The sequence below is a fragment of the Nerophis lumbriciformis genome, linkage group LG09, assembly GCF_033978685.3.
Source record: "Nerophis lumbriciformis linkage group LG09, RoL_Nlum_v2.1, whole genome shotgun sequence".
NCBI lineage: Eukaryota > Metazoa > Chordata > Actinopteri > Syngnathiformes > Syngnathidae > Nerophis > Nerophis lumbriciformis.
Window position 1 is genome coordinate 17,745,391 of NC_084556.2, and position 14,322 is coordinate 17,759,712.

The 14,322-nt window shown below is 40.2% G+C and overlaps 1 protein-coding gene across 1 annotated transcript in view; it reads right to left on the minus strand.

The window, feature by feature from the left end:
- nrg2a (neuregulin 2a) overlaps positions 1-14,322 on the minus strand; it is a 236,168-nt gene that overhangs the window by 20,986 nt on the left and 200,860 nt on the right. Inside the window, exon 6 of the mRNA XM_072913761.1 lies at positions 10,073-10,131. Within this exon, the coding sequence (XP_072769862.1) occupies positions 10,073-10,131 (59 nt within the window). The remainder of the gene's footprint in view (positions 1-10,072; positions 10,132-14,322) is intronic.

Genomic DNA, 14,322 nt, shown 5'->3' on the forward strand with positions numbered 1-14,322 from the left:
CTTACTTAAAAATGCACGGATTTAGTTGTATTCAGTGTTAAAAAATATGATATGGCTCTCACAGAAATACATTTTAAAATATTTGGCTTTCATGGCTCTCTCAGCCAAAAAGGTTCCCGACCCCTGCTCTAACCACTAGGCCACTGAAAGACAAACAAAAAAAGGTAACCCGATAAATCATGCATTTGATCGTTTGTGTTGTTATAGGAGGAGATCTTGCCCCAAGTGGAGGAGTTCAAGTACCTCGGAGTCTTGTTCACGAGTGAGGGAAGAGTGGATCGTGAGATCGACAGGCGGATCGGTGCGGCGTCTTCAGTAATGCGGACGCTGTATCGATCCATTGTGGTGAAGAAGGAGCTGAGCCGGTAGGCAAAGCTCTCAATTTACCGGTCGATCTACGTTCCCATCCTCACCTATGGTCATGAGCTTTGGGTTATGACCGAAAGGACAAGATCACGGGTACAAGCGGCCGAAATGAGTTTCCTCCGCCGGGTGGCGGGTCTCTCCCTTAAAGATAGGGTGAGAAGCTCTGTCATCCGGGGGGAGCTCAAAGTAAAGCCGCTGCTCCTCCACATCGAGAGGAGCCAGATGAGGTGGTTCGGGCATCTGGTCAGGATGCCACCCGAACGCCTCCCTAGGGAGGTGTTTAGGGCACGTTCGACCGGTAGGAGGCCACGGGGAAGGCCCAGGACACGTTGGGAAGACTATGTCTCCCGGCTGGCCTGGGAACGCCTCGGGATCCCCCGGGAAGAGCTGGAAGAAGAGGCTGGGGAGAGGGAAGTCTGGGCTTCCCTGCTTAGGCTGTTGCCCCCGCGGCCCGACCTTGGCTAAGCGGAAGAGGATGGATGGATGGATGGATGGATGGTGTTGTTATACATGTATATTAAATGACAGAATACAAAAATATAGCGTTATTTAGTGTACCGATTGTACTCACATTGTCCGCAATTAATTCCAATAGGGAGCAGGTCCCGCCAGAACCCTTGGTCTAAAAACATCAGCATTTAGAGTTGTGGCTGTAGGCAACTTCCTGATGTTTTTTTTTTTTTTGTATTAACTCTAAACGATTGAATTTGAGTGAGTGCTTTGTCTACCTCTGCGTACACTTTCAAATGGGTGGTTGGGTGCTCCTTAACTAATTCACAACACTGTTCCCTCTCCGTAACGTGTCTGCCAGGCGTCTTCAATGGCTGACTACTTTATTCGTAACGTATTTGTACACTTAAGTTAAGCCCGTGTGGTTAATACAAGGCCGAGAACAAATGACTTCACTTTACATCAATTGGTTTGAAATGAGCTTGAATGTCAGCAGGCAGCGTCACAGAACGTAATAGCAGCTCACATAATAGTGCAAACACGCAGTCAGATTACCTGCCACATTTGTAAAAAAAAAAAAAAAGTTTCCCGTCTCCAAACACACCCATTCTATGAAGAGGCAGGTTAAAACAAGCGTGAAACAAAATGGCCATGAATAAGAAAAATTACGCAGGGCTGCATCAACCAGCTAAATTGACATCTCTGGCAGCTTACTCGCTAGACTTTTGTGTCCAAGCAGTCTTGAGCTTTTCTTATGACTACAGGCGGCTGTTAGGCCCAGAGAGGAGCAGAAGCCATCCTCCTGCTCGGTGCCATCTCCCGGGGATGGGAGGTGCCCCTGCAGGAAGCAGGTCTTTAAGTGCGGAATGGATGTGCGTGCGCGCATGTGCCTGTGTGTGCCTGTTGGCTGCGTGCTCGCCATGAGAAGATGTGATTTATTGTCATAATTGAGAGTGGAAAATGTGAAATATCAACAGCGGCTTAAAGTTCACTTGGAAGGCTAATCGCTGCATCGATCATGTTTGAAAGTGACTTTCCTGGGCTGCGCTTCTACTGTGGATCAGCATGTTTGAGGAACCCCAGGTTTGCAGTCGTATTTCAAAGGGGTGTTTTCTGCCGGTGAAAAAGCTAGAAAGCCATGCACACTGTACTACTCACAAGTCATGTTGAATTCAATGTTTTTCATCATTTCCAACATCTCCAACGCTCCAAAAAAGTTGATGCTGTGTGTGTGTGTGTGTGTGTGTGTGTGTGTGTGTGTGTGTGCTCACGCAGCTGGAAGAGAACCAGAAATAAATTCTGTCCTTGATGCCGTCGCACAGCTGCAGCAAAGTTAAATTGAATGCAGAGAGCGCCGTGTTCTCCCACACACCACGATTTCCTCTGCCAAAAAAAAAAGAAACCCCTCAAATGTTAAGCAGAGTGCATTACAGTTTAATAAAGGATGAGAATGGACACGGTGAAGGACGACTCCAGCAGGCCAACCTTACTTAACCACCTGCTCAGTGGCCTTGTGGTTAGAGTGTCCGCCCCGAGATCGGTAGGTTGTGAGTTCAAACCCCGGCCGAGTCATACCAAAGACTATAAAAATGGGACCCATTACCTCCCTGCTTGGCACTCAGCATCAAGGGTTGGAATTGGGGGTTAAATCACCAAAAATGATTCCCGGGCGCGGCCACTGCTGCTGCTCACTGCTCCCCTCACCTCCCAGGAGGTGAACAAGGGGAGGGGTCAAATGCAGAGGACACATTTCACCACACCTAGTGTGTGTGAGACAATCATTGGTACTTTAACTTTAACCTATGTGTGCGTAAACATCGGAAATGGTCAAGTTTTAAGCCTTTTTGAAAGCGGAATGGAAGCAACATCGTTTCTTGGCTTATTCCTACCTGATGATCAAAAAAGTTTTAACTAGCCTTAAGTCTTGTACAAGCCAGAGTTACTGAATGACATGTAAGAAGAATGAAGACTGCTACGATAAATCGTGCTTACAGAACACTTGAATGGCCCTCATGCTGCGTTCGAGACCGCCCAGAAATTGGAAATATACACTATATTGCCAAAAGTATTTGGCCACCTGCCTTTACTCACATATGAACTTGAAGTGCCATCCCATGGAATTGTCCAAAATGTTTTGGAATCCTTGAGCATTCAAAGTTCATTTCACTGGAACTAAGGGGCCAAGCCCAACTCCTGAAAAATAACCCCACACCATAATTCCTCCTCCACCAAATTTCACACTCGGCACAATACAGTCCGAAATGTAGCGTTCTCTTGGCAACCTCCAAACCCAGACTGGTCCAGATGGAAAAGCGTGATTCATTAGTCCAGAGAAGGCGTCTCCACTGCTCTAGAGTCCAGTGGCGACGTGTTTTACACCACTGCATCCCATTCTTTGCATTGGACTTGGTGATGTATGGCTTAGATGCTGCTGCTGGAAACCCATTCCATGAAGCTCTCTGCATACTGTACGTGGGCTAATTGGAAGGCCACATGAAGTTTGGAGCTCGGTAGCAACTGACTGTGCAGAAAGTCTTTGCACTATGCGCTTCAGCATCCGCTGAACTATCTGTCAGTTTACGTGGCCTACCACCTGGTGGCGGACTAGCTGTTGTTCCCAAACTCTTCACTTTTCTTATAATAAAGTTGACTTTGGAATATTTAGGAGCAAGGAAAGTTCACGACTGGATTTATTGCACAGGTGGCATCCTATGACAGTTCCACGCTGGAAATCACTGAGAGCGGCCCATTCTTTCACAAATGTTTGTAGAAACAGTCTGCATGCCTAAGTGCTTGATTTCATAAGTGATTAGGACACCTGATTCTCATCATTTGGATGGGTGGCCAAATACTTTTGGCAATATAGTGTACCTAAAGAGTATGCAAGGTTTTCAAACTGGCTAGCGTGCTCAACTATCTATTAGAGGGGGTTGTAGGGATGGGAATCGAAACCCGGTTCCAGTGTATCAATTCCTTGGAATCTTTTGCCATTTCGTCTAGCGGTTCTCTTAACGGTTCTTCTGGGTGTGGCTGACGTCATTACGCAACATGCGTAGTGTCAGCAACATGGCGGGTTTCCGGGCGGAAAAAGGGCGAGACGTTTAAAGAGAGCAGAGTGTGTGTGCCTTTAAGAGGTGGTGCCTGTTGCCAAGTGACGTGTGACGTCAGGCAGAGCGCGCTTAGATCAGCACCTGAGCTCAGCTTTGTTTACCAGCTTAGCAGCGGCAGTGTGCTGGCAGTGACGGCAGCTCTGTTGAATCTTTTCACTTGATCGTGTTAGCGCTAGCTAATAAAGAGATACAATGTCCTTCGTTGGCTATCTTTTCTCCTTGTCCACAAACGGGGTATTGTAGGATTGAAAGCTTGTTACTTCAATCATTGATCAGTTGTTCATTATTCCCTCGCAGTAGTAGGAATGTTTATATGTGTGTGTGTTTACTTAGCCTACATGTTGTTTGCTGTGTGATGTTGCCTCTTTCTATTTATTATCAAGTTCATTTTATTGTGGTGATAGTTGTTGCTTTCATTAGTAAAAATTTACTGCCTGCATTGAAGCTGCTGTGCTTCTGACGCTGTTTTGTTCACATACAACCACATTAAAAGTGGAGTTCCACGTTACATCAAACACATCGGTAACTAGTTAAATTGTGATGGAGGTGTACGCACTTCGCACCCAGGCTAGAATAAGCTCCAGGGATCTCCAAGAAGATTACATGGTATATATTATAGATGGATGGTATAGCCCCACCCTCGGTTTACTCCTGTATCGTTTCTCACCGCGAGTGTGAACACAGAAACGGTTGACGTGGTTTAGCCTGTTTGTCATACAAGAGGAGGACCAGTGACGGTGTGGTGTGGCATAGAAGGGCTCCATGTTTATCGTGATGAGCTGACTCATGGTCGAAGACAATACTCCAGGGTTTCCTTTAGCTCTCTCAATTGGTTGACTCCAACTCGCAGCGTCTCCCTCGAGTCTTGTTGTGAGAAACAACCGAGGACGTCTGTGCTGGTAATTATTTAGATTAGTTGTTACTAGTAAAGTTTTTCCCAACACTGCGTCTCAGTTATCGTATGGCCATACATTGTGTCTAACAATCTAGTCTGTTTACTACTAGTCTCTGCGCTTATTTTTATTGAGTACAACTGCAAATTAAGATGGGGCCAAAGAAAGTTGCGAGTTACAGCACTTTCACAAAGAAGGTGAAAAACACTATTCAATTCAAGAAATCACTCAAAGCAACGCGAAAGTCTTCAATAAAAGTAAAATTTGTATTACATTTTTCAAATTGCTTTCTGCATGTAAGACATTACACATTACAAATAGCATACATCTTAATTGGCTTTTTTTCTGTTAAACATGATGCAAGTAGGCGGGGCTAAACAGAAATCCGAGTCACGTTGTAAGGAAGAATATATGTTGAGTACATTTTTATACTCCCATCTGATCCGAAAATGTGGACTTGTCCAGGAAAAGACGACATCTGGACACCATAAATGCTTTACATCTAGACTATAGTATTACTACAATTCTTATGAACGTCATTATGTAATAAATAATACTCCTGATCCGTATGATCTAGTGGAACACAACCAATACATAGTAGCTTATATTATGATAGAACATATTATAAATTGTTGTTGGCGTCATATTATGGTATTTCGGAGAAGCATTTGTAAATTTGTAACGCATTGGACGCATTTTTTACTGGAGTGTAGGGAACTTTTGTTTTCTTTTGTAGAAGTTGTTTTTTCCCAACGTTGGTCCACAGTTGATGGATACATCTGCTGCTATTGCTGCATGCTGTGGCCTTGCAAACCTTAATATAGCATGGGAGCAGCAGTTAGTGCCTCTGGTGTGACAGTACATATCTATATACACTGTGTGTGTGTGTGTGTGTGTGTGTGTGTGTGTGTGTGTGTGTGTGTGTGTGTGTGTGTGTGTGTGTGTGTGTGTGTGTGTGTGTGTGTGTGTGTGTGTGTGTGTGTGTGTGTGTGTGTGTGTGTGTGTGTGAGATACTTTAACAAACTGTCCGAAATGCGTTGCCAGAGACGTTTTGAGTCATTTTGGGATGCAGATGTATTAATTGCGGTAAAAATATAATCACATTAATATCGATGGTAGATTAATCTGCATTAACAAATTAGTTTGGACAGCACAAATAAAAACTAATGGAATTTTAGGGTGTAAGGAACTAAATATACACACTTTTTTATCATTACAGCGGTTGTTTTAGCAATACTTAATGACCACATTTGATATTAACATGTTTTTCATTTGGCAAGATGGGTGGGATCATTACGATTATGGTGGGTGGTTTTGTTTCATTCAAAAAACTAATGGATTGTAATGGAGTTTTCAATTCAAACTTTTGTCAGTTTTCTAAATGTGAACCCCCAGAAAACTTTAGGGAGGCACTGCAGCTTAAAAAATATATAACGTATTTTTCGGAGTATAAGTCGCACCGGAGTATAAGTCGCACCTGCCGAAAATGCATAATAAAAAAGGGGAAAAAAACATATATAAGTCGCACTGGAGCCCGACTAAACTATGAAAAAAAACTGTGACTTAAATAAGGTAGATTTTTTAATTTTTTTTTCAAACAGTAACTACAAATGATTTTGATGAGGAAGTTTTCACCTTTGTGCCACTCTTTGACAAAGTTTTGAAAAAAAAAAAAGTTTTGTATTTAAAAACATCTACTATAAACTATATTTAGACAGAATCACTCAAAGAATCAGATTATTATATATTTATGTGATGGGGCACACAGCGTTATAAGCTTTTGCTACTCTCTGCTCCATGTTATTTTCTGTTTTTTTATTTATCTTGTTAAAATTGTATAGATTGAGAGTTTTTTGTTGTTGTTGTGACGAAATAAACGGATTAAAAAAACAAACAAAAAAACATGATACATTATATATCCTCCTTGAGAACCAGAGATAAAAATAAAAGATTTCCACTGCAGAACATGCTGGTTCTAAGGAGGTCACTGTTTGTTTTTGTCATTGAATTTTCTTTTCACGAATGGGAATTAAACAACAAAAAACAATCGGTTTATTTTATTTTGAAATATAAAAAATACAATCTAAAAACAAAGTGTTATTATTTTTCAGTTTTGTTGTTGTATTTCATATAACAAACATTTAAATCATCAGTCAGCAGATATGGAAATGAACCAAAGATAGATTTTTCATATTCTGACACCGGAACTCAAAGTTTCTATTTAAAGACAAGACTGAGAATGAACCTTATGTTGTATCCTCAAATTATTATAATTTTTTTAATCAGATTAATCATAGTTTTAAATTGGGATTAATCATGATTAATGACAGGTTATTAGTCGCTTGAATTATTAAAATCAACTTTTAAGAAAGCCCAAAATTTGGACACAAATGCAATTGTATTGTCAGAATGTCATCTAGGAACAACTTTTTCAAGAATTTACTTGAATGCGAGTCATGTATTTGCTCAGAACTTGGTAACAGTTTTATGCATTGACCAAGTAACCACCCGTGGTTAAAGTAAGGGAGCATGTACAATCAAAATAGATAGTGTGATAAATCTGCAAAAAAATTATGAATAAATCGCACCATTTAACTAAACGCCTGATTATAAACACATATTGATCATCCTTGTCTGGTCTTTCTGACAAAGGATACAACACTGTCAACAGCGTCTTGAAATAACTTCCGGTTCCGGGATATACTGTAACTTTTTATCACCTTCCTGCTGAGTAGTGATTTAGATTTTTGTTAAAAAAAATAACAAATACAAATGAAACATTTTTTAGACGTACTTATTGCCAATTGACACTGGAAAACAACTCTTTAATTTTCAATTGTATTTTCTTAAAAAAAATAAAAAATAAAACTTGTTAATGTTTTCCAACTCTCAGTTATGAAAATATCAATTCAAGACCAAAATATAGATTGACCCTAGCAAGATATGATACAATATAAGGATTTGATAGAATATAGTGATTTGTTATGCCTATAGCCTGACCTGGCTTTCTCCTCTAATATCAACAAAAACAGTGTTTTCACCAAACGGTACAGTTCAGCAGGGATCAGCACGTGCTTCCAGCGCATAAATAGTGACTCGGAACATGATACAATCCAGAGCTGTGTGATGACATCAGCTGTAAATAATGTTCTGTGCACTTTCTAGTCCATTCCTGCTCTTGTAAGGAAGTGGCCATTCTTTGTCATTCAATCAGTAAACTGTAGTGTGGTTATTATTATTATTAGTATTGAAGCAAGAATGTACCAAGCTAAGTCAACTGTACCACTTGGTGGAAACGGGGCTACACACATTTGCAACAGAAACAAGCATCAGTCACTCAAGCAAGCGCAAGGTTTTGGTAAAACTGTGTTCTTTCCACAAAATGTCTACATGTCAAAAAACAACCCGACTATAAGCAGGTTCAACAGCGCACAACGTCGCATGCAGAACACAAACACAACACAAACACAACACAAAAGATGCACACACATTCACCAGTACTCTATTCCATACAGTGTGGTACCTCGGCTTTCATTCGCCTCTTTTTTTGGATGATTCGAAAAATGTCGTTGCCTATCATACGGGCAAACATCGTGCGTAACAAACTAGCGTATCATTCCGTGGAGTTGAGTGCCCAAACAAATTCCACGCATTGGGGTTCAAAGAAAGTTGCGAGTACCAGGACTTTGATAAAGAAGATGAGTAACACTATTTAATTTAAGTGAGAACTCATAGCCAAATGGCTTCCCCATCTCCCTCTCCGCTCATCTTTAAATCATTATTTAAATGTGTCATTAATAAATTATTTTTGGAAATGCTCAGTGGACTTGTGGTTAGAGTGTCCGCCCTGAGACCGGTACGTCGGGAGTTCAAACCCCGGCCGAGCCATACCAAAGACTATAAAAATGGGACCCATTACCTTCCTGCTTGGCACTCAGCATCAAGGGTTGGAATTGGGAGTTAAATCACCAAAATGCCTCCTGAGCGCGGCCACCACTGCTGCTCACTGCTCCCCTCACCTCCCAGGGGGTGGAACAAAAGGATGGGTCGAATACTATCAGTGGTACTTTAACTTTAAATACACAAATGTGTTAATAAATATGTCAATAATTATTTTAACGTAAAATTATATGCAATCATTTATTCATTGATTTTATTATTTCAGTATTTGATTTATAGTTCATCATTTAAAAAATTTATTTAATTATGGATTTAAGAACTCATAATTGTATGGTTCATTTAGTGATTTCAATTATAAATTATTAAATCATTAAATTAATAATTAAATGATTGAATGCAATTTTACAATAAATAATCACATTCAATTACACATATGTGTATTTAATTCCAATTATAGTTAATTAATGACACATCTATCCAAGTCAGGGGTGTCAAACTAATTTTAGATCGAGGGCCACATGGAGAAAATTATACTCCTAAGTGGGCCGGACTGGTAAAACCACGGCAAGATAACTTAAAAATAAAGACAAATTCAGATTGTTTTCTTTGCTTAGAAATAGAACAAGCACATTCTGAAAATGTACAAATCATAATGTTGTTGGGGTTTTTTTACACTTACATGTTGCGGTTAATAATATTCTATCTTTATTTGTCGTTATTTATACTTTCTGAATACATTATGTGATAATGTTCATCAGTTAACTCAATGGTGTTAATTTTCAATCTATCAAGAAAAAAATAAAAATAAAATTACAGGATGTTATTTATGTAGTTTGCTCATTTTCCTCGACTGGTGCACTAACATCATGTGGTTTATTATTTTTTTTTTTACATATGTAGCATCATCTACAAAGAATTGCTATTGCGACATCTAGTGGACACATTTAGAACAGCAGTTTCTTTCATTCGAAAATTTTGACTCATTTTTAGACTTGACTTAAACTCATCCCGCGGGCCGGATAAAACCTGATCCCGCCCGCGAGCTGTACGTTTGACACCTCTGATCTAAGTGAATATTGAAATAAGTATTTATTTAATTTGGCCCTCCATAGCTCACTTCCAATTTAATCGTAGACCCCTTGTGTTTTCCCCGTATTATGTGTTTTGGGGGTTTACGTGTGTTTTGGACATTGTAACATGTTTGCCCGGTCACTGAATTGATTGGATTTTCATTATTTCCACGGGGAAATATGTATTGGGTTTTCGTTTTGGCCTTTGGGAAGGATTACCAACAAAAACCAAGGTACCACGGTACACGACGTGCACATGTGACTCAAGAGGAAGTTGACATACGGTAGAAACGTGCCATAACGTAGGTTTGACAGCGATCACCAGTAAAGTCATTTGGACACCTGGAGGCCACAAAAAGAGGGAGGAGAAAGGGTGGAGCAATAGAAGAAAGGTGTGGGAAGGGGTGGGTGGGAGAGAAAGAGGCAGAGAATTAGACCATAAGGCTGAGCTAACAGACAGTAGAGGCAGAGCGTTCCCATGGGTGACACCACTGTGCACGGCCTGGTGCGCCTAAAATTGACCTGAGAGGGAGGTGGGGGGGGAGGAAGAGGAGGAGACAGAGGAAGAGCACCGAGTGTTTTTTTCGAGAGGGTGTTTTTCGGCGGGAGTCCACAGAGGTAATCCAGTGACAACTGTGTCTCTGTTCTCAGCTGCTCATATCAAGTCAACATACTTTTGGAAGGATTGGGCATGTGCAACCGCAGAGGTTCAGTGTTTGCGCATCGCGGGCCAAAGTATCCATCCCGACATCTGGGAAGGAGCACACCAGCGTTACGAACAGGAAACAAACACATGGTTGGGAAATACGGGAGATTCCTAAATGCAAATATAACATCAGTTACACAGTCAGGACAAAGGGGGAGATACTTACTGGAAACACAAAAGGTTGACTTCAGTAAGATGTCAACGTCGCCTTTTGTCATGTTGACTATAACATTGTGTGTGTGTGCGTGAAGTGAATTATATTTATATAGCGCTTTTCTCTAGTGACTCAAAGCGCAAAACATAGTGAAACCCAGTATCCAAGCTACATTTAAACCAGTGTGGATGGCACTGGGAGAAGGTGGGTGAAGTGTCTTGCCCAAGGACACAACGGAAGTGAATCGGGTGGCGGAAGCGGGGATCGAACCTGGAACCCTCAAGTTGCTGGCACGGCCGCTCTACCAACCGAGCTATGCCGTGCAATGTATGCCAGCTAGTTGACAACTTAAGAGCTGTGCTGGACAGCAAGTTTAGCTCATTGCCGAGCACTGCTCCCTGGTTCAAGGTGTGGGATGACCACGTGTACTTTGTAAGTTAAGAACCACACAAATGTGTGTGTAAATAACTTTAGATGTTTGCATGTGTAAAAATTTGTGTTGTCACAAATTAATCACACATGAATTGTGACTCATCCTGATCACAGAAAATGATTTGCTTGCATATTTTGAATTGCACTTGTCAGAATGTCGTACACAAACTTTTTAAAAGGTGTTTAACTACAGTAGAAAGGGAATTAAGAGGGCCCCATTCGCAGTGATGGGCAGTAACAAGCTATGGACGACGTGACGCTGTTAAAAGAGTGGTCGTGCCAGAGTTCCTGGTTCAATCCCCAGCTTCTACCAACCTAGTCAGGTCTGTTGTGTCCTTGAACAAGACACTTCACCCTTGCTCCTGATGGGTCGTGGTTAGGCCCTTGCATAGCAGCTCCCGCTATCAGTGTGTGAATGTGTGTGTGAATGGGTGAATGTGGAAATAGTGTCTAAGCCCTTTGAGTACTTCGAAGGTAGAAAAGGGCTATACAAGTATAACCCATTTACCATTACATGTAGCTTAACTACATTTTCCAGTAGCTTGGTGGTAGCTTAGCTACTTTTTCAACGAGTAGCTTTTCCTGTAGCTTAGCTACTTTTAGACCCAGGTAGCTTACATCAAAGCTACAAAGAGAGAAATTGGACTGTGAATCCAGCCCCGCCCCCCCTAAAATATGCAGAAAATACAATGACCTGGATGAATGAGAACATCCATACATACAGAGAAAATCCATAATGATTGGTTGGTGTTTGTATGATAGTCACAAGTGGCGAAGGTTATGGCAAGACATCACGGACTGGCCAATCAGGGGCAAGATAAGGCGGTTCATCAAAACCAGGAAGCAAAATCATAACAGACACGCAATCATGTCACATAACGGCGTTGGAGTCAGAGACAGAGGGACGCTTCAAGCTGACTACACAAAAATAAAAAAAACAATTGAAAATGGCAGAGGGATTCTATCCCGCAGATTAGATGTTTCCTTTAGAAATTAAAATGCAGTGAAGGAAACCCACAATAATGTGTGTCCTTGGGCATATTTAGACAAATGCATGTGTTTAGAGAAAACAATGCCTAAAACCTTACTTTTTAGTTGTTTACTCTGTACACCATAATCATAACTGTTCTCTTCATCGAAGACGTCCAACACAAATTTAGGAACACACATTAAGGTGAGTTGAGTTCATGAAAAGTTTTACTGCACATAACCATTAGCAACTGTTCCTAAACAACACTCAAGTCATTGTACTTTTTTGTCAAGATATAGATAGATGCTGTTTTTTTGTTTTTACTGTAAGCAGACAAAATGAATAACATTTTAGGGGTGGGCCAAAGAAAAGGCAAACTAAATAAATACATACAGTGGGGTGTGGGCACCCCTGGAGGGCGTTGTAGAGTGTCCCCAGCTAAATGACAGATAGTTAATAGTAATGGACCCTTACTGGGTCTATTTGTACACTCTCAGTTACATTAATATTGATATTATACATGTGGGCCCATATATATAAATGCCGTTAAATGTAGCTTTGGATGTAGCAAGCTACTTTTGCCGTGTAGCTTGTAGTGTAGCTTGCTACAATTCTACCAAGATAGCTTCCCCGGTAGCTTAGCTACATTTAGGCGAGAGTAACTTGTAGTTTAGCTTACTACATTTTCTAAGTAGCTTGCCCATCACTGTCTATTCGTCGCGGTTTAAATGTGACAAATTTGTGGCGTCTACTATCCACTTTATCCGCCAGATGGTAGTAGAGTGTTGAATATCTTAAAATGTGTTTTGTGGCGATTCCAGATTTCACCACATTGTCATTTTCCGCAGACTGCATTGCAAAAATGACTAAACCCCCCTCTTCCTCTCACGCGAGATCCACCCAGGAATGAATCCCTTCCCGACTGCAAGTATATGTAATTTATTGGCTATATATTTAATATTAATTGATAACAGTATTATTCAAAATTATTAATCTGCGTTAATAAACGATTAATGCAATACTTTTTTGTAATTAATCACATGAATAAACCTGTTAAATTTAAAAATATTCATTAAAAAATTAAAAAAAATATATGAAAACAATATTGCCGTAAGCATATTTACTAAAGTCAACTGTTTTAGTGTGACGGTACATACATATACATAAATACATATAAAACAAAACTGTGGAAAAAAAAAACATAAAATGCAGCTGCTGTAAGAAAAATAAGTGATTTGTTACAATAAAGAAATAAAAAGCTAATGTGACAGCAGAAAGAAAAAAAAAAGAAGAAATTACTGCCAAACGTTGAAACAAATTTGTCATCTGTGAAATCAATGAGAGAACAATGTGTGCTATTGACATTGTGTTCCCTTGGACACAGAAAGAATTGTGGTAGAAACTTGAACTCCTTTACAGCGACATCAGCACAACAAATTACGACCTGATGTGATGCGATTTGACAGCAATACGAGACGTGAAATGGGGATTTTTTTTTTCTTCTCCATGTTCAAACAACACTGCTTCTTCCGGTGTTAACAACAAAAGTATTTGAATAAAAGCATGAATTCTAATTTAAAAAGAACAGAATAATCCTGGGGGAACATCTTATCAATGGAAAAAAACATTTCATTGAAAACATGACCTGCTTGGCCAAAGTTATGATAACTCTATCAAGGTTTTTCAAATTAAGATACATAAGGAGTAGTGATGGGTTGATGAGGCGTCATGAAGCGTTTCGACACATTGCAAAACTGTATTGATACTGTGTCGATACTGTGTCACTAAATACTGACATCTGCTGGACATTAAAAATCCCTACAGGCAACCTATGGACCGACTCAACTGACACTGATTTTATGACCTAGTACAGTGGTTCTCAAATGGGGGTACGCGTACCCCTGGGGGTACTTGAAGGTATGCCAAGGGGTACGTGAGATTTTTTTTAAATATTCTAAAAATAGCAACAATTCAAAAATCCTTTATAAATATATTTATTGAATAATACTTCAACAAAATATGACTGTAAGTTCATAAACTCAGTGAAGCACAAGCTCAGGTTTGTCACTAAAATGTCTGTCAAAAAGAACTGTGAAAAGAAATGCAACAATGCAATATTCAGTGTTGACAGCTAGATTTTTTGTGGACATGTTCCATAAATATTGATGTTAATGATTTTTTTTTTTGTGAAGAAATGTTTAGAATGAAGTTCCTGAATCCAGATGGATCTCTAATACAATCCCCAAAGAGGGCACTTTAAGTTGATGATTA